Below are 26,083 nucleotides of genomic sequence, written 5' to 3' on the forward strand. Positions count from 1 at the left end.
AACAGTTAATGGTTTTTTAAGGGGGCTTATGATACTTGTATACAATTAGTCTCTTCCTATCATATTAAATTACATGAATTTATTTATACAAGATGGTTGAAATTATTAGTCTAAAAAAATAATTTTTAGGATTTACTAGAAGACTCTTGCGGATACCTCAGTATCGATTCGTTTTTTTTACTAATTTGTATTTCTTCTGCTTCTACTCTTCTTTCCTTCAATAAAATCTCCGCCAATTCATATTTAAAATAAAAAAGAAATTGTCCAATCAAACATGTACATCCCTTAAAAGAAGAAGATTAATTTGTTAGTAAAAAATTATTTTTGTGATAAAAACTTTTAGGACCGATTTCATACAATACATAAAAATTCGTAATTTAGAAAATCATATCTTGATAATCCGACTTTGCTTTTTAGCTGAAGCAATCTAGACTTCCAAATCACGATCTGTCACCACCACTCCTATTAGATCACCACCCGTCACCATCTCTCCTGTTAAACTACGATCCGTCACCACTAATCTTGTTAGATCACGATCCATCACCAAATAATCTTTCAGACTATGACTCAAGTTGATCTGCATTGGACGTGTGCGTGTCCGTTTCACAACTCTCAAAACAACCGGCTTCTTTTTCAGTGTGTTTCTCAAAACGTGTATTTTGGAATACCGTCTCATTTCTTCTTAAGAAATATACACTTATATAATATTTCTTATAAAATCCTAGATATGTATTATCCTTTTATTATGTGGTTACACGTGATCTTCACTTACATGAAAGTGGAGATCATGTGTAACCACTTTTGGGCCCAACTTGCAAAATAATACAAGGTTCCATTTGCACATGAATATAACCCATAAGATCTTAACAAATATCATAATTAGGTTTATCACCTAATATGCCAGTTTTCTTGTTTTTTAGGTCCAGTAGTGGTGCAGTCAATTAAATGAACTAACCTGGTGATTATTTGGGAACATACAATAGTGGCTACAACAATTAAGCCTGCAAATGAGCAAGCCTAATCGTTTAATTCCAACTCCACTCCACTATAAGATTGGAACTGACCTCCATAATTGTATGTTTGAATAATAATTCGTCCTAAGTCACATTGATCTCTTTACTCCATAATCCTTTGTACCACATCTTTAATTAAATCGATATCTCAATTGTCCAATCAATTTAATTACATATTGTTACTTGATACTTAGTAGTTTTCTCCAATGATTATTTTCAACACACTAAATATGTTGATACACTCTGACCAGAGAATTCTATGGATCAAGTGTTGAAAACCCATCAAAAGATGTGTTGTACAATTTCTATATTGTTAATCTACAACTTCAATACTCATAATTGCTCCCACCAAGATACCGGGTAATCTTGACTACAAATGTGTGTCGTGCGCATTGATAACTCAAATGGAATAACAATTACAATCATGAAATTATAACTAACTCAAGATTAAGATTACAGTAAAATAATGCTTATGAGATTTAATAAGTCTGACAGTTATTACAAAGTTAATTAAATCTCATTTTTGATTCAGTTCAATGTAGTCATACTACATCAATAAATTCTTACATGATTAAGACAAATCATTCAATGAATTTATTACAGTTCATACGTAAATAAAGTAGCCAACTTTATTTATCAACTGCGAACTTAATTTATTTAATAATAAGATAACTTGTATTTATGTTTTCTGTAAATTCACATGGTGATCACATAAATACATATAATATGATTAAATGAATTTTACTCAAAATATTAATGCAACTAAGATATTTGAATAAAATACATCAATTATTTTATCAATCAGAAAAATTGTTTATTACAATTAAATAAATACATATACTTTTAAAGAGCATATTTTTCCAACATAATTAACCATAATAATTTAAGTATTTTTTTTATTTATTTTTGTTGTTTTTAACTGCCAAATTACTTTGAACAAGATTAGTTTACTCAAGTTTGAACTCTGAAACTAACTTAAAAGTATTCTTAAAATATTCGAAATCTTTTGATATTTAGCTATCTTATACTCTTATTCTGGAGTTATTTTCAATGTCCCCCCTTGCTTGTATTTTTCTTTACGTTAGTTACTTCGACGGGTTTCATATTCAATATATAAATAAAATTGAAATAATTAATAAAACCATAAATATAAATATGTATGCCATGATAAATTCAAGGGGGAAAAAACTAAAAAATCACTTTATTTTATTATTGTGATCAAACGATAGCTTTGAACATAACAACTAAACATATGCCGATAGGCAGAATACTTCGCCAATTTAAAAACAAAATACATAACAGTAATTAATTATCTTTTGGTTTTGTAGCAGCTGCAGCCTCAGATGGGCACTGAGGTGACTCAACTTCACATGTGCAGTTTCGCTGATTAGCACCAACATTAACACAATCGCAATGCGTAGGCATCAATGATGGACTAACCCCAAGAGCACAGCTCACTGAATCCTTAGGCCTGTCGCATGATCCTGGTTGTTGCCCTAGGTTTAGTCGGCAGCGTGACCCTGTATATACATCAAAATATAATTAAGTGCAGTGATGAAGAGTTATCCGAAAGAATCACGAGAGAGCTCCAAATTTTCTATATAAATTCTGACGAATCTCTTTTTAAAGATTATGTGTTTTTATGTAACGATTTTGTCATTATTGAAATTGAAATGAAATAGCACAATTGTTCTTATTGAAAAAAAAATGAGTAGACTATATAAAATTTTCATTCAACCAATAATATTATATGTGTAATAATAATTTTTATAAAATAATTTGTACAACCATGAAAAATTAAAAAAATAAATAAATAAATTTGAAAATGAATATAGCATTCCCCCAACTCTATGCTTATCTAAGCAATAGTCCATAAACCTAAATTGAAAAATCACGAAAATTTATATTTATTTGGTAAAAACTATTTTTTAAAAAATCGTGAAACCCCAATTAAAAAAAATATAGGGATTTGATGGTTTTTGTGAGTCAAGTGTCTGGACATCACATTTGCACAAACATAATTTAACTAAATTTATATTAATCTGATATGAATATAAAATACCTTCAATGGGGGTTAACAAAAAGCTGCTAAGAAGAATGCATAAAATAATTGGCAAAACTGTTGACTTCATGGTTTTTGCTTCGAGACTAACTATATACTAATATATGTGCTTTCAAGAAAAGTTTGTGCTCATTATAATGAAATGTAATGGGTATTTTATAGGCATTAATATATATGGCAATAAAATATTATCATGAATTAGTGCCCAAATATACGCTACCCAAATAGGCAACAGGGGCACAGTCTTCCAACAACAGCTCAGACTTCCTAAGTTGCAAAGTGTAATTTATTTGGCCATTCTAAATATGGCAAAAAAAAACAAGAAAGAAAAAAATGAAATCTCGGAGAAATTTAACACATCTGTTTCCTAAATTAGCCCCCATACGTTAATTATTCACAGAAAATTTGAATTAGTCACGAATTTTTATTTTTTTTGGAAAAAGAATTAGTCATGATTTATGTAATAACATTTGGAGGGAAAAAAAAAGGGCTTACAATCTAATAATATTTCAAGTTGGATTCACACGGAATTGAGCTTTTAACACCCATCAAATTTTCTTGTTAAACCGACCCTCTAAAAGTACCATATTAGGAATTTCAAAAAATTAAAATAATTCTAATAACATCACTATGATGTCAAAAAATGCCCTTCATATTTATTCCTCTGCTTTTCTTTTCTTTTTTTAATAAATCCCGTAACTCATAAATAACGATCTTCAATTGCCTGTACTTCATTGTCTTTCGATATTCATACAAACTAATTCTCCCTTCTTAATTTTAAACCCCACATAACTAAATTGACTGTAATTTTAAACAAAACACACCAAATACAAGTTTATTGATAACCTAAGATAATGTTAAAGGGAAAACATTTTAAATAATAGACATGGCTACAATGAATATATAACACCTCTAATTAATGAACTTTCAACCCAAGTGCAAAAAACGAAAACTAGTGGCAGTTAATATAATAAATAATACACAAATCTTTTTCCTCATTTTTTCATGCAAGTGATTTGTAAACGTTATCAAGAAAAGGCAAGGATGATGTTAAAACACCAAAAAAGAAAAAAAGAAAGGGCCAAGCACAGTGGAAAAGGCAAACATCTACAGGGGGTGTGAACAGAACTTGTTTTAATGAGACAGGATTACGCGGTTTATCGGCCTTCAGGTTAAGTATAATTGAAGTTAAAAATGTAAAACCAATAAAAAAAAAAAGGGTTTTTATGAGTTGGAAGAGGGTTTAATAAGGAAATTTGAGGGGTGTCAACAACTCAACTTATTGGGAATTTATAATATATACACTTGTAGTTAAACTCAAAAATGAGTTAGACTATTGGCACCCATTCATTAATCTTATAAAATCCTTATAACTAATATAATTCAATTTTTTTTCCTCTCTTCAATCTATTTTACTTTTAGAGGTATGATTTTTTTTTCTCTCTTCAATGTACACCATTGATTTGCATAAACTTAAAACACACACACACACATATAGTCCTTCTCTAATGCGAGTGCTCTGTTTTTTCATGCAGACATGCTTTTAAGCCGTACAGTTTAATTGAATCAAATTTTAGTACTATTAAAATGCACAGTTTAACAACATATCCACATTAAAAAAAATTTGATGAGGCCCGCACTTGAGAATGCATACATACATACATACATACATACATATCAACTTCCCAACCATGGCAAATAACCAATTTGAAGACATAGAAACAAAAACTTCTTCTTCTTCTCTTCTTCTAAGTTCAATTATAAAAAAAGAAATATTGAACAATCAATTTTATAAAAACATTTATACTGTGATCAATAAGAGGATTTCCACTTGTGATTTTTTTTCGGCCATTGATGTAATCAATATTCGATTCTTCCATTGTTTAATTTCGAAGAAAGGTAGCGCTTGAGCCCTTTTATTTTTCATTGGGCTCAAAATTGGTGAGATGAGTATGGAGTTTAATATCTTTCTTTTTATTTTTTTTATTGATTATTTTTATTTTTCAAAAATTAGTGTTTTCTAATTTTGTAGAGAGAGAAACATAAAGAGAAAAATAGAGATATCAAGATTGTAAAAAAAAATAATAGTAAGAAAATTTAAGTTGAAAGACTTGAAAAAAAAAAATTTTTTAAATTATTTTTGAAAATGGGTACTTTTGGCATTAAGATCAGTATAATGGAAAAAGGGGATTTTAAGAGGATTTTGGAGTGATGCCAATAATTCAATTCCTTAAAAACATACTAAAAGATGGTAATGGACTGAAAAGTCTTAGCCCGACCCCATGATTGAAATGAAAGGCCTTATCCCTTAAAATGTAACAAAGTTAGTTGGAAAGATTAGGCCAGACCTAACCTTATCAGATCAATGTCAGACACGGGCTTTCTTCGAGCCCGACCATAATTTTTTTTTAATTTTTAGATGTTGTTTTAGAGTACGACTCATATTCTTAATTCTTTATTTATAGTACTATTTTATTTTTATGTTAAATATAAATTGTTTAGTTTTAATAGCAATACAATATTTTGTAACAGTTTAATCAAATTAACAAAATAACTACATTAATATGAAACAGAGACAAATATACTTAAGATGCACGTAGGGGTGTCAATTCATATAATCTTGTCATGTCAAAATTTAAGTAAACATGGATACCCATTTATTAATCGCGTTAAAATATCAAAACACTTAGGTAACTCATTTATTAATTGTGTTATTTTTATTAACTTGTTTAACATATTTAATATAAAAATAAAAAATAATTTAAAAATTAAAAATTATATTGATATTATTCTTAAAAATAGGCAATAAATAAGTTAACATGACATAAATATGCCTTGAATAATTTTATAACTCAATATGGATGTGACACGAATAATTAATTTAGTGTTCAGCATATAGATTAGTTAATATTTTCAACATTATTACTACACATTAATTGATATTCCTGTCATAAATGTATAAACGTATTGAGGAGTCAAACAAAAATATATTACGGTTATTTATCATGTTGAGTCATGTCAACTTATTTATTAATTATGTCAATATTTATCAGCATAAAAACAGATAAATCGTATTGTGTCTGTGTCGTATAATCTTATAACCCACATTGTCACCTCTAAGCATACGTGAGTTGTGTGTGTAATGTGTTAAATGTTATTTTTTTTCTTTCAATTTAGAAATTAAGGACAACGCTTTTTAGTAGATATTGAATCCTGACTAAAATATAATCATATCTTGATACCTTGACCCTTAAATTGAGGCCAAAGCCCAAGTTTTTGGGTTTGGTCAATTTGGCAAGGGACAGGTTGGGTGTTTTTGCCATAATATACCAAGACCAAATTATAAATCTATTGTGAGATATTTAACCTATGTGGAAGGATAAATATTTGAATGTCAAAGAGGGACTTAAACTTATGACTGATGATAGCCAATGGGCCGTACCACCAAACATCGGCCCACGCGGGCTCCATGCCGGGCCCACTTTTTTTTTAAAAGAGCCTGGCACGGCTCACGGTTCACGGCACGAACCTGCTCGTGTTGTGCCCGTGCCATGTTGTGGGTTGTGTCCAAAGAAGCCCACTAATCGTTTTTTTTTTTCCTTTAAGCCCACATGCCTGACGTGTTTTTCTCAAGACCACGTGCCTAACATGCTTTTTTAAGCCCATCAGCCCAATAATAATAATAATAATAATTTCATAGATCATAGTAATGATTAATAAAAATAAAATTACAATCCTAGAATAACAATTACACCTAATTTCATTTGAACTACTAATATTATAATTGCACTTGAACTCCATTGAATGAAAATGTAATTTTTAATTTATCATAAAAATATTTTGTTCATAATTTTATTTTTTTGTGCATAAATATGAAAAATATTTTAATCACAAATGAAACATATCTCCATTAACTATTAACTAAGTTATGATTTTATAAATGAAATATTAATGTCGTAAAAATTTTTATTTATCGTTTATAAAATCATGATATTTATTTATCCATTTAATAAATTATAAACATAAAAAATTAGAATATTTATTTAAACTATGACTTAAATTAATTTTTAAAAGCCTATGCTAAAAAAATATATTAAAAAATTTAATTACAAGATATTTGTAAATTCATGATATTTTATATTTTATTTTTCATTTAAAAAATTTTACTTTGATATACTTTGGCCCACGTTTTATTGATGGTCTATGGGCCGCGTGTTTAGCCCACCAATGAAGCGTGCTTATTATGTGCATTTTCGTGTGCCGTGTTTTGACCCACCTCTAATCGTGCCGTGGTTTTAAAGACCGTGTGCTTAAAATTTTAGGCCCGGCACGGCTCACATGCGTGCCGTGCCGTGCCACGTACCCTACTGAAATGTGCTCGTGTTGTGTCGTGCCTCATGCCACCCGGGCCATTGGTGATCTCTACTTATGACATTAACTTGTACCACTAGAACAATGCCTTAGTGACATGTTATTTCTCTATAAAATCTATTATTACCAGATTAATGACACTTTTCATATTATTGTCACAACCTTTTCCTTTTATTTTTAATTAACTGGAGAAGCCTTATTAAGAAGGGAAAAAAAAAGGAGTTACAAATTTAAGGAAAGCCTCCAATAAGAAAATTGATGCTCAGGCACACCCAGAAATCCATGTAAATTTTTGCAAACAGCAATAGGAGGACACCAAGTGTAAACAGAACATGCAAACTGATATTTGGTCATAGTATGTGCAACAAACTTCTCTTTTGTGTAAATATGTTAACATACGAAAGAATATGGACAAATTTATACAACTCTGCCAACGGATAAGAAGATTCCAAGGTGGCCGAATTTAATTTGGGAGTCCAAAATCAAGCTACAGCAGTAGCCGAAATGCCGAATCGCATTCAAGCCAATTGTGACTTCAACTTTGGACAGCGTTATCTCTAAGGCCAAAATAATATAATACAATTTACCATAAAAGCAAGATTAAAAACCCAAAGACATGGCCAAGCATCACAAAAAACAACCATTAACGCTGCAAAAAACAACAGCACTAGAAGATGGATTTGGGTTCCTTTTACCAACACCATCAGTATTTATCTTTACTCAGGACTCCCACGGAGCATGCCAGAACACTGAATTTTAGGATTGACTGGACGCAGCTTTTGACAACATTATTACTTTTTTTTTTTTCCTTCGAAATAATGAAATAAAAAATTTACAGATATATTAACAATCAGAGATCTATTAAGACTAATTAACCTAGATCAATATTATTGTGACCACTAAATTTCTGTCATCAATATTATTGTGGTATAGCTTAAGTTCCTGTCGTTACTGATTTAGAGAGTTATATCTACCCGATACAAAATAGGGCAAAATTTTCGAGCATTGGATCAGTGCTCCTTTAAAAGATGCAAAAAATATTATGTTATTTGAAATTGTAAAAGAGAAGGAGGCAGTACTTATTCTGATTTAGGATATTTATTTATTAGTCCTCAATAACTGCAGAATTACAAAATTATGTCAAACAAAGAAAGTTACATAAGTATACCAAATTAATATTGTAAGGTCACAAATACCTTTTTTGACACGAGAAAAAACTTGCACCCTTGGCCCACCAAAATAAGCCCTTTAACATATTCAATCCCAAAAAACCAACTTATGAATTAATGGTCTTTCTTTCATCTTGATTTTATTGTGTTTAACATGATTATGACTAGAAGCCATATCTTAATACAGAATCGACTCTAGAGAATTATAATAATTCATAAATTTGTATTAATTGAGAAAAATGTTATTAACTAATCTATTATATAAGACTTTCCAATATGTAGAGAATAAATATAATTTTTTAGCTTCCCTAGACCCTAAAACTAATTTTAATTTGTTCAACTATCGTACTTTTATAAATCTATATTTAATTTGGTCAAACATATAATTATGATTTATTGTCAATCATTTAAACGCTTAATACCTATGTTTAAGATATTTTTAATTGAATTATTTAAGTCATATTTTTAACTTCTTTTTTCTAGTTGCATGTCAAAAAATATATATATTGAGACTTGTATTGAATTGATTAAACACAATTATAATAGGCACAATCAGAAATTTTTTTATTGATATTTATAATTAAAAAAAATCTTGTAGAACCTCCAAAATCAGTGTTGGTTCGGAGCATATAAAATTTTTTTCCAATCATTATTCATATATTTGAGCTCAAAACAGACTGGATACACTTCGACATATGTGGGGGAAAAAATCGAAAAGAATCAACCAAAGAGAGATTTGCATCAAAATTTCTAATTTTGAAAAATAAAATAAAATAAGCCACCTTCAAAACAGTTCCTATGCATTTTGATCAGGGATATTTCTGTATTTTAACTTTGTATTTGAATTAAAATTATAAAGCTTAAATAGCTGAGGATTCTATTTTGTATGTTCACTTTCCTATGGATATTTCGTATTTGATCGATCCCTCTGTGAGTTAGATATTGATGGAGTCGAAGCTATGCCACAGACAAGGAGTCCTCTCTCTTCCAAATCAAACAGCAACATTCCCATCTCACAGGTCTCCAATGTTTTCTTGTTCTTCGTCGTCAGCTCTTTGCATTTCTCTGTTATTTATTTATTTATTGTTGCTTTGTTCTGTTTTCTAGTTTCTCTTCCAAGCGCCATCTTAGAGGGTTTGCAAAGGTACAATATTTCTTTGATTTCGAAGCAATTTTTTACTTATAATGAAGGTATGCAAATGGGTATAAATTAAAAATGATTTTTTGGTGGCAGAAATGGAGAATTCATCTTCAAGAAGAAGCAAATGGTCAGAATTCATATAAACACTTGCTGGTTCATGTTGTTAAAGAGTAAGATTTTGTGACATTCAGTTTTTGTTTTACAAGTTATGATTTTGGTGCATTTGGAAGATACCGAATTGAGTATTAATTATGACTTTTGGTGGCAGGGGTGAGACTTTGACTTCGATTTCAAAGCAATATGGGGTGTCTGTATATTCTATTGCAGCTGTGAATAAGAATATAGTGGATGTTGATCTTGTATTCGAAGGACAGAGACTTAACATTCCTTCTTCTGTCAGGGAAGAATTGCAAGCGGTGAGCAAAATGCCATGGTTGTTATTAGTTTACAGTTGTTCTTTATTTGTTTGATTCTCTACTCTTTATGTCTAACATGGGAATTTTTGTGTGACACGCATTGCATTCCAAATAAAATGTCTTTTGTGGGTACAAGTTGTTTTTGTTGGTAAGGTCTCTTGGGGTGGAACTCAGTTTGCATTATGTGCTGTTAAAAGAAAAAGAAAATATATCTATGCTTGATCAACAGGTTCATCTTATCAGAAATTTTGGCCTTAGCAAAATGCCTAGACTTTGTTGACATGCGGTTTCAGTTATGAACAGCTCAATAAGTTGCTTATGCTGTGATTCCTCGGCAAGGCAGATTAATATTTAGGAATAGATATTACCTCTCTTTTTAACCTTTCAAAGAGAATATATATTACAACTGCAATTGGTCCTCGTTAGTTGATATATTCTTTAGTTCTTGTAAGTGAAAAACTAGGTGGGAGTTCTGTGTGAAACTTTGGGAAACCGAGATTGAAAAGAAGATGCTCAGATTTCATCATATGAGTGACTGCATCAAGTGTTTTATCCCCCCTGAGCCATGATTTCCGATGAAAAGATAACTAGAATTGAAAAGGAATTGAGTGAGAATTGAAAAGGAATTGCGTGTGTATTCTAAGATATTTACAAGTTGAAGATATACGCATTCCAAATTCAAACGATATTTGATCATAAATCTCATTCACTAGCTGACTAACATGATATTACCTAGTTGCTACTTGGTAGATTCATATCAGAATCAAGTGATTCTGGTCTTGTCCCCCTCGCACTAATAATTTTAATTATTTTACAATGAAAAGCCATATTGCGCCTAATAATTTAAGTTATTTTACAAAATGCAAACATCCATCAAAATGAATCATTTTCTGTGTGTGATATGATAATATTGTTCTTGATAAATTAAGATAATTTCTTTTTATTCCATTTTCATCATGTCGTGGATTAATATTAATTTTATTTGCATAAGACAATACATTCTCTCATTGATTACACATTTTATAAGTTTCATCAAACCTTCTTAATATTCTTAAAATCTCTTTGAACTTCATAGTTAAATTTTCCATCACTTATGTTGTTTCAGGGTTGAAATCCTTTAATTTCACTGTGAATTTGTCGTTTATTCTGACATCTGGCTTCTAATACTGCATTGTTTCTGTACTATGATCTTTGACAGACAGTGAAGAATGTAATATCTAGCTTTGATCTGAAAGAAATGCACCGGCGTTCCCTCAATGTTTTTTATGGGCTTCTGGACAAAAGGCATATTTCCATGCAAATCACCCATCGTTTGCCACATGTAAGCAGATTGTTTAAGTACTTGCATCATTATCTTTGGTAATTTGTTTATAGTTTTATCTTCAACTTCTATTTTATCTTGTAAGTTCAGTATTTTTAGAAACCTCAACAAGCTTATCTGTTCTATTATCAGGCTAAATCCAACTGGTTATCTGGTTGTGCTTCTCTTATAGCATAGTACATCAGATGCATGATTGGTGCATTTAATACTTGTATGGGATTTTCTTTTGTGAGCTTTGCGTTCTGAATTCTATATGTTTGTGGGTACTAGTCAATTTGGTTGATAAGGTGTCTTAGGATGGTAGAGGAGGTCTTGAAATTGGATTCTGCCTTATAGGAGTGGAGTTTAGCCTGTATGTACTATAAACAAATTACTAAAAGAATATCTATATAATCATGTATCAGTAATTTTTTCTTATTGAATGCCTTAACTCAGGTTACAAGTCTACAATTATTCTTATATGCATTTCTCGACGTTCTTCCTATGGATGCTCATAGGTTATGCTGTCATTTTAACTGCCACAGACAGCTAATGTGATCATAATTCTGTAAGTTAAACTGGGAATTGCGTGCAAAACTATGAGAAGCCAAGGTGTTAAAGGAGGTTTTCAAATTTCATCATATGAGTGTATCCTTTGAAGAGATGATATTGCTTAAACCTGAGTGCACTTCATAGTAGTTATAGAATTGGTCTCTGAGGCTATTTTATTGATGGTTATTGCTGCGCACGGCCTTAAGAGTCATTTAAAATCATGCCATCATTGGCTTTCAGATGAAGGTTTGGCAACAGATGAATAATTGAAATGCTTTGGCATAGCAGATTGTTTGACACAGTGATGTGTTGTTTGACAATGCGTTATGGAATGCATGTTCCAGTATACTTGAACTTTATATTAAGTTTTCCATCCCTTATGTTGCTTCATTCTTGGAAATTCATTAATTTTTGTTTATGAATGTCACATTTGTTCTGTCATTTCACTTCTAATGCAGTACGATTTTCTATGCTATGATCTCTGACAGATTTGGAGGAATAGACTACCTAGCTTTGATCTAAAAGAAACTCTGCAGCATTCCCTGAATATTTTTTATGGGCCTTTGGACAAAAAGTATTTTGTCATGGAAATCACTCATGGTTTGCCACAAGTAAGCCGAACGTTAAAGTTTTTCCGCATTGTCTTTGGTAATTTTTATCTCCAAATTTTCTTTTATCTTGTATGTTCATTGGTGGTAGGGACCTCACAAGCATATCCATTCTATTACAGGCCAAAACCACTGGTTATTTTCTAGTTGTGGTTCCTCTTATAGCATTTTGCATCAGATGCATGATTGGTGCATTTCACACTAGAATCGCTGGAGGTTCAGGCCACCGAGTTGCGAATGGATCTAAGGGACGTCATCCTGGGTCCAAATCTGTGAGGTGGAAATCTGCTCTTCGTGATATAATAGAAGAAGACTTGGATTCTGGCTCAAGGCCACGAACCAATGTAAGTATACAGTCCACTGCTTCTGTAAAATGTAGAAATGCTTAAGCAATGAATCTAGTACCTTGAGTTATTAGTGGCTCATTTCCTTCTCCTTTCTAAGATCCTAAAGGAGACATGGTTATTAATACAGTATGATATGACTGGCAATCTAGAAGTATCTCAAGTGAGGCGAAAAAGCACTAAAATAGAATGGAAACATTGAGATAAAATAGTGACTGATTCATTCAATGCCATTTTTGAGGATGCTTATGTTATTGGTAGAGTAGGAGCTCAGTCTCCCTTCGTTTGGTATTATGGAGTGTTTAGCTTGTCTCTTTTGTCTCTTCGTGATTCATGGTATTTTGTTTCTTGCTCTTAGCGTTATATCTTGTTTAACAAGTTGAAAATTTAAGAGAAGACATCTTTCTTGTAAGTGTAGAAACCAGCAGCATACATCAATCCTAGGGTTGACAATTCTTGGGTTAAAGATCCAACTTGTGATGATACACTAGGAAGTTTGGCTTATGACTGGCACTCTTTATACAAGAAATTCTGGCTGAACCTGATCTTACGCACTTAGATTTGAGTTAAACCCCAAATATTCTAGCCATATGCAGCCATATGGTATTTGATTAATCATGATTAATCATTAATCATTAGGGATCCATTGATCTCAGTGTATTTGCATACATCAACAAATTCTGTTACGATTCATGCTTTATTCCACCATTCAACTAAATAACCTCAAGTACCTGAAGCTTATGTTTAAGTGATAAATACCTAAACACAGTTTCATACATGTGAAGTTAGATGGAGGATGAAATATATATGAAATAATCATAATCTTATTTTGGTTTTACTTTATCCTATTTGTTTGATGATGAAATGGATCTTATCGTTCGTAAATCATTCTTTCCTGACCAAACACTAATTGTTGTGCAGGATCCAGTAGAAGAACAAGATCAAGCTCAACCTCTGATTTCCTTTGAAGAGTCATCTCATGTTTACAGAAAACTTGAAGATGATTATGAGAAATTTCTATCAGAATGTGGAATGAGTAAATGGGGATACTGGCGGGGAGGCTCTCCCGAATAAAGCATTATAGGGCAACTTGCATTCATTGCTGCGACAATTGGTTGTTGGTTCCGCATAAAGTATTGAATCCTTTACTACAGAGCCGTCAAGAATTCTCTGTACCTCCTTTCCTAGTGATTTTGGTAATATTTAGGTAGAGAAGTGCAATTGTAAATGGTATCAAAGTAGAAATACTGCAAATAGTAAATGGTATCAAAGTAGAAATACTGCAAGTAGGTCATTATTATCATTAGTGTTTCTGTTTTGTTGGTTTACCTTAGGTTGTTTTGTACCAAGAGTGTTGTATTAAAACTGTAAATTTAAGGTACAAAAGTTCAAATATCGGTGGCAGCAGTTTTTTGTTTTCCTTTTTTTTTCCTTGTTCTTTATTACTGTAAATGAATCTCTTGAAATATTAGTTTAATCATCTTATTTGAGAAATGTACTATTGAATTATTAAAATAATTAAGCAACATGACAGGTTCATATTCTTAGTTTGGCAAAATGATCACATAGGCCAATTTTAGAATAATTATATCATTTGTTATAGTGATCCAATTTATTTCATCTTGGACATAATCATTTTAAAAATTGGTCTGTGTAAAAGCAAGTGCTCGTGATCATTTTACTAAATTTAAAATTTTGGTTATTGTTTATTCTAATCAATTATCCATAAGCAGATTTATTGAATCCATTTTTTGTCATCTAGGACAGTAGGTGAGCTGGGCGGTTGGGAATAAATGGTGATGGGTTCTCAGTAAGTGTTAACAAAGCTAAAGAATTTATTATCTCTAGGCTGTAGCTAAAAATTTATCATCATAATTAGCTGTTTTCCATTTGATCCCTCATATTTTAGTTACCTTCAACTTTAAAATCTTAGCATTACCCAGTAAAAAATTAACCTTATCCATTCACAAACAAATCCACATGGATGAATCTGAAGAAATATTAAAACTTTGTAGTGAACTTTCACTTAAGGATGAAGATGATCATGAAGCGGCCGTTAATGGGAAAACTCTAACCTGTGTAAGAAAGAGAAAATTCAAACAGTAAACAGAAGTGTTAATGATGCTGTAGTGGCAGCAGAAGCAGTAGCAGAGGCACAATTGAGTATTGGTGGTGCTGCAGCTGCGCTTTCCAAGAAGAACAAAAGTGGGAAAATTGAACACAAGAGGGGATCCAAAAGAAGGAAACTGACAGCCGCCAAAGAAAATGGAAAAGCACCGCTACAGATAACCCATGCAAAAGGCCAAGTGTAGCCAGGCCGAGCCAAGAGAAAAACTGGTATTCTAAGTATAAATTAGACCTCCACGACGTGACTGTTAATCCACAATAATTCGAGTTTCAGTCAAATAACAGAAAGTATAGCTTCTGCAGCTTAGTTATTCCATGGCAGTTCAATACCAAAGCTACAAACTATAAAACTGCTGATAAGTTCAAGCAGGTTTAACCAATACCTATAAAGGAAATCTGTTACAAACTACATAATTGTTGATAACTTCAAGCAGATTTAAGCACTATCTATAAAGGAAATCTGTTTGTCTGGGAAAAAGACAGGCCGCATTAACCTCCAAATATTTGGAAGAAAAATTTCTAACATGAGGGGACTTGAAAGGTTGGCATATTTACCACCCGACTAATCAATTCAGGAAGTCATGAGATCTTGAAAGTTTAGCTTTAATTCTTGTCTTTTCTTTAAGAAACCACAACTTCTTTTTCATGCAAACCAGCTACCACATAATTCAGAGTCCTAGGTGTTTAGTTGAGAATTCACAGTAAAATTCATTAATATCAGTAGAAAAAACAAATCAAACAAAATGAAGTATTCATACAATCAAAATTACAAACAGATAGAACATCCTTTTCCTCAGCGCACGCGGCGAGCTTTTTCTTCCTGTCCTAACCCAAGCGATTTCTGTGCATTAGCAATACCTTCAGGATCTGCAATACAAGTCACCACCAAATTATTTACAAGGGAAAAAAAATGTTGAACAAGAGTATACTATCAATGCAATCACAGATTCTCAAAAAAATATTATGGCTTGAGTTTTATAAGGTTAAAATATTACATGAATTTTGAAACACAAGATAGTAAATTTTCCATTGAAGACAAGGAGAAGAACTGTTATAACTTATTGGGTTGGAACTTTGAACGATGCATAAAATCATTCATTTTCCATCTTCCCAGCTCCCAATAAGGCTCGCCAAAATCAAACTTACCAAAGAACTGTGTGAAAATCCTCGTGAAGAAACTCAAGTTGCGAGAAACATTGTAAGCCATGGCAGGTGGCAGAGGCTTAACAACAGTGTCTATGCTGAATACTCGTTGAAGAAACTGTACAAAAATGAAAGAATGAAACTCCAGCTCAATGAAGTACACGTAAATTTCTTAAATAGAAGTACAATGAAACAGAATATATCAAGACCTTAAAAAAACAACATTTAAGCACAGAGCAATCAAATAGCCTTAAAGTGTCAATTACATGGAGAACAGAGCACGGTGCTTAACTACCAGTTAACAATAGTGCAGAAGTGCATAAAATAAATGCCTTTCCTCATCAAGCGCAACCTAGATTTGCATCACAATCATTGTAACTTCAACTCACCGAAAACAAAGCTAGAATTCAGGTGTCTTAAGATATTTAGAAGATGTCTTAAGATATTTGTCAAAGATTATACAACCACAAATCTAACAAGAGAGTAGTCAAAATTTCCATATATATGTCACAATAAGATGCTTCAAACTGCAGTAAAAGCAAACATACAGTCAAGAGCCACATAAAAATGTTCATTATATACAATAAATACAAAGTTCTTTTTCATCCTATACTACATGACTCGTGCTTGAATAACAAATCAACTTTAGTCTGTGCACAAGCAAACACTAATCACCCATTGTTAGCCTCGATGCTGGTGGGTTCATCACTGCTAATTAGATAAATAAACATACAGTTATCAAACAAACCGTATTCACTAACGCATTGGAAATTGAAATTGGTATCGTAAATTATCAAAATATAACAACAAAATTTGAACCAGTCACTATAAAACACATTACGATTAAAACTAGAGCTACATTCTTATCAAAATAAGCATAAATTTTCAATCATTGACTTCAAATACTCTCACGTCACCAAATTTTAATCATTCTAAAACCCGTCAAAAAAAATTCTGCTAAAAACATGAATTGGGTATCTAAAAGGAGACCTGATAATTGCGCTGGAAGCTGTAACGGAGCTGGGGGTCGAGTTGAAGGTCGTCGTCGTCGTCGTCGACATCGTCGTACCTAGAACCCTTCACCTTGCGAGGCACGTGCATTGTCGGTGTGGCGCCAGGCTCCCTCGTGACTTTCAGCTTCGCGTCTTTGAACTTGTCTGCTTCGTCGTCGTCGCCGCCGCCTCTCCATGGTGCCTTCGTCAGCAAATCCTTCTTGGTTTTCCCCATTTGCAAAAATAATTTTTGCTTTTGTTTGTTCTGCCGGAGCTTCTTCCTGAGAGGGAAGCGCTGTTTTGCTGAATTTTTATTGTCTCTGTTTCTGATAGGGTCCTGTTTGGCTGCGGTAGTTTCTTTCGGGTTGTTTGGATAATGGGCTATTCTTATTCCCTCTCTGTTCTTGCTTATTCATTTAATTACAAATTAACCTCTAGAACTCACTCTTACCGTCGGTTAATATTTTAGCGGTTGTAATTTTTTTAATTTTTTTCTTTGGCCGTCACTACTTCACTGGGAAGGTACCATAATGCGCACCGTTGCAAGACCTAATTAACACGCCTGCATTTCCAGAAAGGTAAATTTTGGCTTACCCCCTTATGAATCAACTCACAATTTTCGAATCTCCTCTTTTACTATTGAAAACGTCAAGTTACTCTTTAAAATCATTATTTTACTATTATTTTTAACATAAAAAAGTGTAAAGTAGTATTTGTACATTTTATAGATGATGTGATAATAATTTATATATTATTGTGATATTTTCTTAACTTAATTTTATGTTAAATTTTATTTTATTATGTTAATTTTTTTTAATTTTTTAATTTTGTTATTTTAGATATAATATGAGATTAAAGAGAAATTAAATCGGAACATTTAAAAAGAAATCTATTTAAAAGAATCAAAAATGAAAAGCAATAAAGGGAATTAATTGGCACAAACTAAGAAATATTTAATTTAAATTAAGGGTAAAAGCTCATTTACCCCCTATATTTTAAAATTAGTATCCGTTTAGTCCCTGTATTTTTTAAAATGCCTCGAAATATCCCTGCAGTTAAAGTATTGATACCCCTATCGTTACTTTTTATTTCTTTTGGCTTACTTTTATAATATTACCCTTTATAATAATTTTTTTTGTTTGGACATTAATAAAAAGAAAAGAATTAAATCACCAATTTCACCCTAGAAAATAAAAAAATTATAGTAATTTTTTTGCAAGCACCATTTGCACACTAGGTAGTTTGCATACAATTTTTGGCAATTAAAAATTAGTATTATTTTTTTATTTTTTAAGTTAAATTGGTAATTTAATTATTTTCTTTTTATTAATGTCCAAACAAAAAAAATTATTATAAAAGGGTAATATTATAAAAGTAAGCCAAAAGAAATAAAAAGTAACAATTTAATTTTTGACAATTAAAAATTAATATAATTTTTAATTTTTAGGGTTAAATTGATAATTTAATTATTTTCTTTTCATTAATGACCAAACAAAAAATTATTATAAAATGGTAATATTGTAAAAGTAAGCCAAAAAAAATAAAAAGTAACGGTAGAGGTATTAATACTTTAACGGCAGGGATGTTTCGAGGTATTTTTAAAAATATAGGAACTAAATGTATACTAATCTTAAAATACAATGACTAAATGAGTTTTTACCCTTAAATTAATGATCATGTTTGCAATTTCTATGAGACGATACTCTACTCCTCATTATATTACTTGTGCCGACTAATACACTTGCTAATTCACCCATCAATAGACAAAAGTCAAATCTAAGAAGGCTAATTTTTATGTGGCCCAAATCTTTCTAAGTTTTTCAACACATCCATAAATATTTTAAATACTTATGGTACACCGTACACACCCTAATACTTTAAAATATTTTCATTTTGCACCTATATGACTAATTGTTTTCAACGTTTTTGTATTTAAAAGTTATTTTAAAAATAAATAAAGAAATTAATTAAAAACTATAAATGGAAAAAGAATAAAATTTACCTTTTATATTTATTATTTTTATCATTATTATTATTATTTTCATTTTGCAATTGTATTTTAAAAAATACATAGATATTTGGAAAAAAAATCAAAGAAAATCTTCAAATTCTTTACTTATTCACCAGACTCAAAATAACAAACAACAATAAAGTGAAGTTAATCTATTACTAATAATATGGTTAATTAAAGATTAAACATCATTCACCCAATGTTTTCAATCTCTTAACAGTTGATTGGTTGTTATGGGTTTTGGATTTTATAGATTCTAACTTTGGGTTTTGGATTTTAGTCTATAGAAATTATGGTGGCCCTTTGAGAAAACCCCTTTTTTGGGTGAGCCCCATGGGACTAATCAAGGCCAGTTTTAGTTTTGATTTAATGTGAGATTAGATTTGAATAATTGTTGTATGATTGTCATGTATATGAAAGGAAATAAAAAATAAAGAAAAAGATGAAGGAGTAAGGATGAGAAAAAAAAACAAATGAAAGGAAAAGACGAAGAAGGAGTAAGGTTGAGAAAAAAAAAAAAAAGATGAAGAAAAATGAAAGAAAAAGATGAAGATAGCATAGGTTTTAATTTTGAAATTTGATCTTGATAGCATTATCGTGATTTGCATATAATGACATGACTTGTAATTTGCTTAACTAACACGTGTAATTCAAGAAAACTATCAATTTGTTTGAGTCCGTATATCATTATAGCAATTTATTTTTATTTTGTTCTTCACTAGTTTCATATTAATATTTTAGTAGTTAACTTTTTCATTTTTGAATGACTAGTCATACATTAACTATTTTTTTTCATTTTTCAATGACTAGTCATATATCAACTAATTTTATTGAGTGTCACATTGTCGTTACAAAAATATTCGGTTAAGATAAGAGTACTTTCATATTTTATAAGTCAACAACAGTCAATGGTTAAAAATAACGAATTTTTGGGAGTAATTTAATATTTTCAATGGTAAAAATGGCGATTTAAAGATTATTACTTTACAAGGGAGATAATCCCAGATTAATCCTTTCTAGAAATATTACTATAAAATAAGAGCTCTTCATTCCTCCAAATAACAAACGAAGAACTATTAATTCATTATTACTTTTGCCATTAAACAAGTATTTTAAAAAAATATTCTAATTATAGCTTCTATGGTTGTAGTCATACAAATATTCTAAAAAAGTAAATATAAATCATTTTAAACAATTATTGAAAAATAATATTAAATGGGGGACACAAGAAAGGGTAAAGGGTCTCATGGTGTTCAAGATTTTTCAAAGTGTTAATATGAGTTGGGTTTGGACTCACTTAAATTTGACAAAATATAAATAAGACATACATAATTATGATTCACCAACCCAACATCTACCAATAATTAAAATTAACCATGTAGGGTTATTTTTATAAAATTTTAGTTTGTAATATATGTATTGGAAAAAGTTATGAACAAGTCCACGGTTTGCTTAAATAGTCACTTAAATTTCTTTTGTTTCATAAATGATCACACGGACTTTTTTTAAGAGAAAAAATATATTTCAAGTTTGCCTCAATTTGATCCATTTATATTAGTGAATTTTATTTATTTGGATGGAAACAATAGAAATATGATGTACTATACGCTCACCAAAATTAAATGCATTTTAATTCGGGTTAATTTTGAACTACTATCTCGTGAAATAACAATCTTCAAAATAACCACAAAATTATTTTAAACCTCAACTTATCCTTATTTTTTAAAAAAAGATAAGAGAAAAATAGGGGGTGTATTGATGACATTTTCTTTTTGGTGTGGGTGGTGTGGTGTGGAGAGGTTAAAGTTTATAAATTATAATAGTTTGAGGTTCTTTCAAGATTATCATTTCACCAAAAAGGTAATTCAAAACTAATCCCTTATTATTTCCATGAAGACTAATATTATAATGCACTTATATTTATTCAAATACAAAAATTCATTAATGGAGGTCTAGGTCTGGATGGCCTTTCTTAAAATATTGAAGTGTCAGTCCAAGCTTGGCAATTGGTCATATTTAGGCAGTGTTATGTTGCATTAAAGTATACTTATCTGCTTTTTTTTGGGAAATTTACACTAATAACCAAAAAAACTTTGCTTTTTTTCATCTTAACCCCCCAAAAATATTTCTATCAACATTAGCCATTAAACAACATTTGAGTCCAAAATACCCCTCCCTCATCTCTTCCCCAACACTCCCTTTCTCTCATCTCTCCCAAACCGATCCAACTCCCATCATCGGCGGCGACATCAACCCCGTCGGCGGCGGCTCCATCTCTCACCGGCATCCGATCTACGATCCACAACCTTCAACAAAACCTAGGTTAGTCATTTTTCTTATTTTCATTAATTTAAAATGAGATTTTAGAATAATAATAGTTATAGCTTGAGATTGATAATAGTGGTGATGATGTTTGTGGTGGTTGGTGGTGTTTGGGAGTACTGTTTTTGATTTTGGAGTGATTGCGCTTAATTTTGGGGGTGGGGAGGGAGGGGGGCAGGGCGCGCGCCGGCGCCCATCGCTGGGCAGCAGCGCGCCCATGCGCGGCCTGCGGTCGCACCAAATCTGGTGCGACAGCAGGCGCTGTCGCACCAGCTTTGGTGCGACAGGGCCTGTCGCACCAGCTTTGGTGCGACAGGGCCTGTCGCACGAGTTTTTTGGAGCGACAGGCTTGCCTGTCGCACCAAAAAATTAGAGTTTTTTTTTTTACGAGTTAATTTTTTATTTCTGTAAATATAATGTAATAATTTTATAAATATTACAGATACATGGCGAAATCAGAATCACCGGATATTGAAGTAGGCAAGATGTATTTTTGTTATGCTGATCACTTTCCTGGTCGAATTTCGAGCATGTGTATGTTATCTTCGGTCGTAAAAGCTATCGAGGAAAAATTAACAAACCGGCAGTTGAGTATGTTCAAAAAGGATATATTTGGGCATTTCTTGGAGTGTCGAAGTTTTCCATTTAGTGGGGTAATTTTGCATAATCTTTTACTGCGTCAAGTGGCCCATGAAGAAGATAGCCGTGAGGATCAGTTATGGTTTCAAATTGGTAAGCATTTGATTCGCTTGTCAATTGTCGAATGGTGCTTGGTTACTGGACTTTCATTTGGTGTTGATACCAATGAAAAAAATGATGAAATGGAGCAGAGGCTACGGAATACGTATTTTGGTGGTGTGCATCGTAAGATTAATGTGAAGCAATTTGATGCCGTATTTAAGGAGTTGAATTTCGAGGAAATAGACGATATGGACGCATTAAAGATTGCGATGTTTTATTTTGCGGACAGAGTACTAAATGCAAGAAAAAATCACTGTCAAATTAATTTCGATTGGCTTGACCAAGTTGATGATATTCAGTACTTCCGAAAGCGTCCATGGGGTCTATTGTCGTGGGAAATGATTTATGAGAGTCTTGACAATGCACTGTTCGAAAAAGACGAGAAATTTAAGAAGACTCGGTTGAAAAATCCAGATCATAATATTGAAAAATACAATCTTTACGGATTTACGTCTGGGGTGCAGGTGCTTTTTTTTGTTTATTAATAAGTTTTATAGTATTAAATATTTGATAGTTGTTTTATTTGATTTTTCACTTTGGTTGTTGTAGGCTTGGATTTATGAAGCAATCGGAGGGTTACCATCAACATGGGTCGTCAAAACAAAGAGTAAGATTCCCCGCATTCTGCAATGGAAGCCTATGGCGTCTTCGAGAATCAACTTTGCGGAGGTTTATTCGTTCTTCAACGACGAATCTCGTCTTGTAAGTAATATGTATTACTTATTTTTTTAACTTTACTAAATTTAAGTTGGGTTTACTTAGTTAAATTTTTCAATTAAATTTATGGCAGACGGACGTTTTACAAACTCTTGAGCCAAATTCAAAGGAGAGTAGCAGAAAATATTGGCTCTCTGTGAAGGATTACTTGCCAAGCATTCCAGACTGGGTTCATAAGGTCGGTATACTGTAAGTACAAAAATTTTTTTTATCGAAATTTTTGACTTTTCATTTAGTAATTTTAAATGATACTTTATACAGCACCAACCCTCAATCAACGCGATGCCGTCGGTTACAAGACAATCGGACGAGCATGACGATCATGACGACATACCAAACCCAATACCAGAGCAGCGTCATGACACTTTTGAGCAGCGTCATGACGCTTTTGAGCAGCGTCATGACACTTTTGAGGATGAGGTGGCTGTTGATGACCAGCAGCAAACAGACAACTCTGATGACGCACGGGATTCTGAGGTTATAAATAATATACGATATTTTTCACTTTGGTTGTTATTATTTTTTTATTGTTATTTTAAAGTTTTATTTTTTTCTTTTGTATTAGTCGAGGACAAAGCAGTTTAATGATTACGTACGACGACGGCTGGATAAGATTGATCGTAACGTGTATGAAATAAAGTCAGAATTAAAAGATTTTAAAGAAACCGTTGTTGGCTTCATCGACACATTTTCTAAACGTCCAAATAAGGATTCTCCCACTGCACGCTCGTATGCGGTAAGCTAATTTATATTAAATAATTATGTTCGTTTAACTTTTAATTTGATAATTATTTAATATGTTCTTTTTGGCGATTGTACAGGCCCCGGATGACTATGGAGTGTATACTGACGTGGGCAATGAAAATTTGTCTACGCCCACGTCATTGGTTAGTTTCTACGGGGATGTTAGTGGGGAGAGCGTGCAGGTGTTCACAGAGGTGCCTCCGGGCGTTAGTAAGTTCGGCCGCGCGTACATACCGTCGTATGTTTATAACAGTCCTTACATGATTCCTCCGGTCAGGCGAGGACAGAACGTCCGGAGGTTACCTCGACCCCAAATCATGGAGCATGCGATTGACATGAGTACGAGTGTTGATGTAAATCCGCTGAGAGGATTGGAGGACTCTAGTTGGTTTGCTGAGTTTGATCGATGGTTCACTGGTGATATCAGAGTCCGCCGAAACGTCCAGCACCCGCGGTCATTCTTTCAAATAATTTTGGGGACAGCTTCGATGGGATGGCTAGGCGATGAGGTATTTATATTTTCCTCGTGGTGTATACTGTTGTGTATTTGTGTATAATTTTTTTTTTAAAAATCGTAATATTTCTGTTTCTCTACAGCATATTCACGAGTATCTCCGCTTGATTAGCGAGAAACAACGGCAGTATCCAAATGCCTTACTCCAACGTGTCACACATACGGACACATTTTTTTGGGTAACGTGCCGACAAAACTTACAAATACTATTTAATTTCTTTAATTATTGCCTTTAAGTTTAATTAATTTATGCATTTCTTGGTTATCTATGTACTAGGTGTTCTTGAATCAGTTATGGAATAACGGGAATTGTGCAGTCGATTCAATGGTATTCGACGACCGCTTGAATAGTTATCTGTGTGGGCGACAGCACACAATGTCAAAATCAATGACGGATGTCGATATGGTATGTATTTTATTACATTTCACATGTTCTATAATGAAAATATTCGAGGAGTTGTTTTTTCTTTGTTGTATTTCAATTTCATATATAACGAACATGTTTTTTAATTTTTATATGCAGTTACTCATCCCTGTTAACTTGGACGGCGCGCATTGGGTACTAGCACGAGTTGACTTTCGGAAAAATAAAGTCTGGATTTATGACTCATTACTCACATTTCGCGACGACAAAAGGTACAAGTTGAAATTCAAGCCACTTGAAGTTATATTCCCTCGCTGGTTGGAATATGTTGGCTTCTACAATATACGACCTGAGTTGCGGAGTGAAGACCCGTGGAAAGTTATCGCAGTTAAGAGCGCGCCACAACAAGAGCCTGGAACTGGCGATTGCGGTGTTTTTGTATTGATGGTTACGATGTATTTAATGTTCGGGCTTAGGTTGGAGTTTAACGCTAGTCATGTCGAGTACTTTAGAAAGAAGATTGCGGTTGATATATTTAATGACGATATTATATTGTAGACCTATGTAGTAATTTCAATGTTGAAATTTACATTTTTTTTAATTTCCGCACTTAATTTTATATAATTTTAATGCCTCACATTTTGAACTTTAAAATAAAATAAAGTTTTATGAATAATAACAATTTTAACCAACGAAATACAAAAAACAATAACAGTTTTAACCAACGTAACACAAAAACAATAATAGTTTTAACCAACGAATAACACACAAAATACAACTAACTTCGAGTCGACGCAATAGGATTCTTACATCGCTTACGATTATGGCCAAGTTCATGACACCGGCCGCATCTTACAGTTCGCCGGTCAACGTCCTCGCCAGCCGAGGGTATTCTGCGCTCTTTACGACGTCCAGTTGGCGGTGCCTCAACTGGTGGGTATACCTGCAGCTCCTGAATTTCATCTGGAACTTCCCAATCAGCCACATCACCAACTGGCTCCACTGGTTGTGCATAAGCCATCGCCAACGATTCTGTAGTGTAAAAGTCCGAGCAAAGGTTAATAAAATCCACCCGGTGTGTTAGACACGCCGCAATTGCATGAGCACACACAAGCTGATCAAGCTGAAACACTCTGCAGGAGCAAGTTCTCTTTTGCAAGTCAACCAACCCTTCCTTAAGCCCACCGCCTATAACTTGAAAGCGATGCGGAGACACCGGCCGAACTATCATTCTTTCAGCTATAGTTCTCCTCTCAGTGACTATTTCATCCGCCCATGTTGTTAGCCGAGTAGTCATTGATTCAGCCACAATTTTTCTATCATAAAACCATTGCTGCAATGTTTTCCTGAAGTGATCAACAAGATGAGTAACAGGAAATTTTCGAGGTTCCCTCATGAAAGCATTAACACTCTCCGCGATGTTGGTGGTAAG

General features: G+C 32.5%; 3 protein-coding genes across 3 annotated transcripts; 2 read left to right on the top strand and 1 right to left on the bottom strand.

The window, feature by feature from the left end:
- Positions 1-9,527: 9,527 nt before the first annotated feature.
- LOC18046508 lies at positions 9,528-14,398 on the top strand. Its single transcript, XM_006441549.2, has 8 exons — positions 9,528-9,634; positions 9,723-9,759; positions 9,850-9,926; positions 10,025-10,172; positions 11,371-11,493; positions 12,513-12,635; positions 12,755-12,976; positions 13,898-14,398. Exons 1-8 carry the CDS (start codon positions 9,561-9,563, stop codon positions 14,048-14,050), a joined length of 957 nt encoding a protein of 318 aa, XP_006441612.1. The 5' UTR covers positions 9,528-9,560; the 3' UTR covers positions 14,051-14,398.
- Positions 14,399-15,376: 978 nt separating this feature from the next.
- LOC18046509 lies at positions 15,377-17,594 on the bottom strand. The gene is made up of 3 exons (XM_006441550.2): positions 17,237-17,594; positions 16,250-16,364; positions 15,377-15,970 (listed from the first exon to the last, which is right to left on the bottom strand). The coding sequence occupies exons 1-3, from the start codon at positions 17,471-17,473 to the stop codon at positions 15,897-15,899; spliced, it is 426 nt and encodes a 141-aa protein (XP_006441613.1). The 5' UTR covers positions 17,474-17,594; the 3' UTR covers positions 15,377-15,896.
- Positions 17,595-22,017: 4,423 nt separating this feature from the next.
- Positions 22,018-25,209, top strand: LOC112099675. The gene is made up of 9 exons (XM_024187094.1): positions 22,018-22,776; positions 22,862-23,014; positions 23,103-23,207; positions 23,291-23,506; positions 23,595-23,765; positions 23,851-24,282; positions 24,371-24,466; positions 24,565-24,693; positions 24,811-25,209. Exons 1-9 carry the CDS (start codon positions 22,018-22,020, stop codon positions 25,207-25,209), a joined length of 2,460 nt encoding a protein of 819 aa, XP_024042862.1.
- The last annotated feature ends 874 nt before the right edge of the window (positions 25,210-26,083 follow it).

Source organism: Citrus clementina, unplaced genomic scaffold (genome assembly GCF_000493195.1).
Source record: "Citrus clementina cultivar Clemenules unplaced genomic scaffold, Citrus_clementina_v1.0 scaffold_3, whole genome shotgun sequence".
Taxonomy (NCBI): domain Eukaryota; kingdom Viridiplantae; phylum Streptophyta; class Magnoliopsida; order Sapindales; family Rutaceae; genus Citrus; species Citrus x clementina.

Excerpts from the sequence above, each read along its gene's own strand:
- LOC18046508 (XM_006441549.2), top strand. The coding sequence starts at position 9,561 with ATGGAGTCGAAGCTATGCCACAGACAAGGAGTCCTCTCTCTTCCAAAT. Across the intron at positions 9,927-10,024 it reads CTGGTTCATGTTGTTAAAGA|GGGTGAGACTTTGACTTCGA; the intron begins GTAAGATTTTGT and ends TTTTGGTGGCAG. Across the intron at positions 12,636-12,754 it reads TCACTCATGGTTTGCCACAA|GCCAAAACCACTGGTTATTT; the intron begins GTAAGCCGAACG and ends ATTCTATTACAG.
- LOC18046509 (XM_006441550.2), bottom strand. The coding sequence starts at position 17,473 with ATGGGGAAAACCAAGAAGGATTTGCTGACGAAGGCACCATGGAGAGGC. Across the intron at positions 16,365-17,236 it reads GCTTCCAGCGCAATTATCAG|TTTCTTCAACGAGTATTCAG; the intron begins GTCTCCTTTTAG and ends ATTTTTGTACAG. Across the intron at positions 15,971-16,249 it reads GATTTTCACACAGTTCTTTG|ATCCTGAAGGTATTGCTAAT; the intron begins GTAAGTTTGATT and ends CTTGTATTGCAG.
- LOC112099675 (XM_024187094.1), top strand. The coding sequence starts at position 22,018 with ATGGCGAAATCAGAATCACCGGATATTGAAGTAGGCAAGATGTATTTT. Across the intron at positions 22,777-22,861 it reads GATTTACGTCTGGGGTGCAG|GCTTGGATTTATGAAGCAAT; the intron begins GTGCTTTTTTTT and ends TGGTTGTTGTAG. Across the intron at positions 24,283-24,370 it reads TGGGATGGCTAGGCGATGAG|CATATTCACGAGTATCTCCG; the intron begins GTATTTATATTT and ends GTTTCTCTACAG.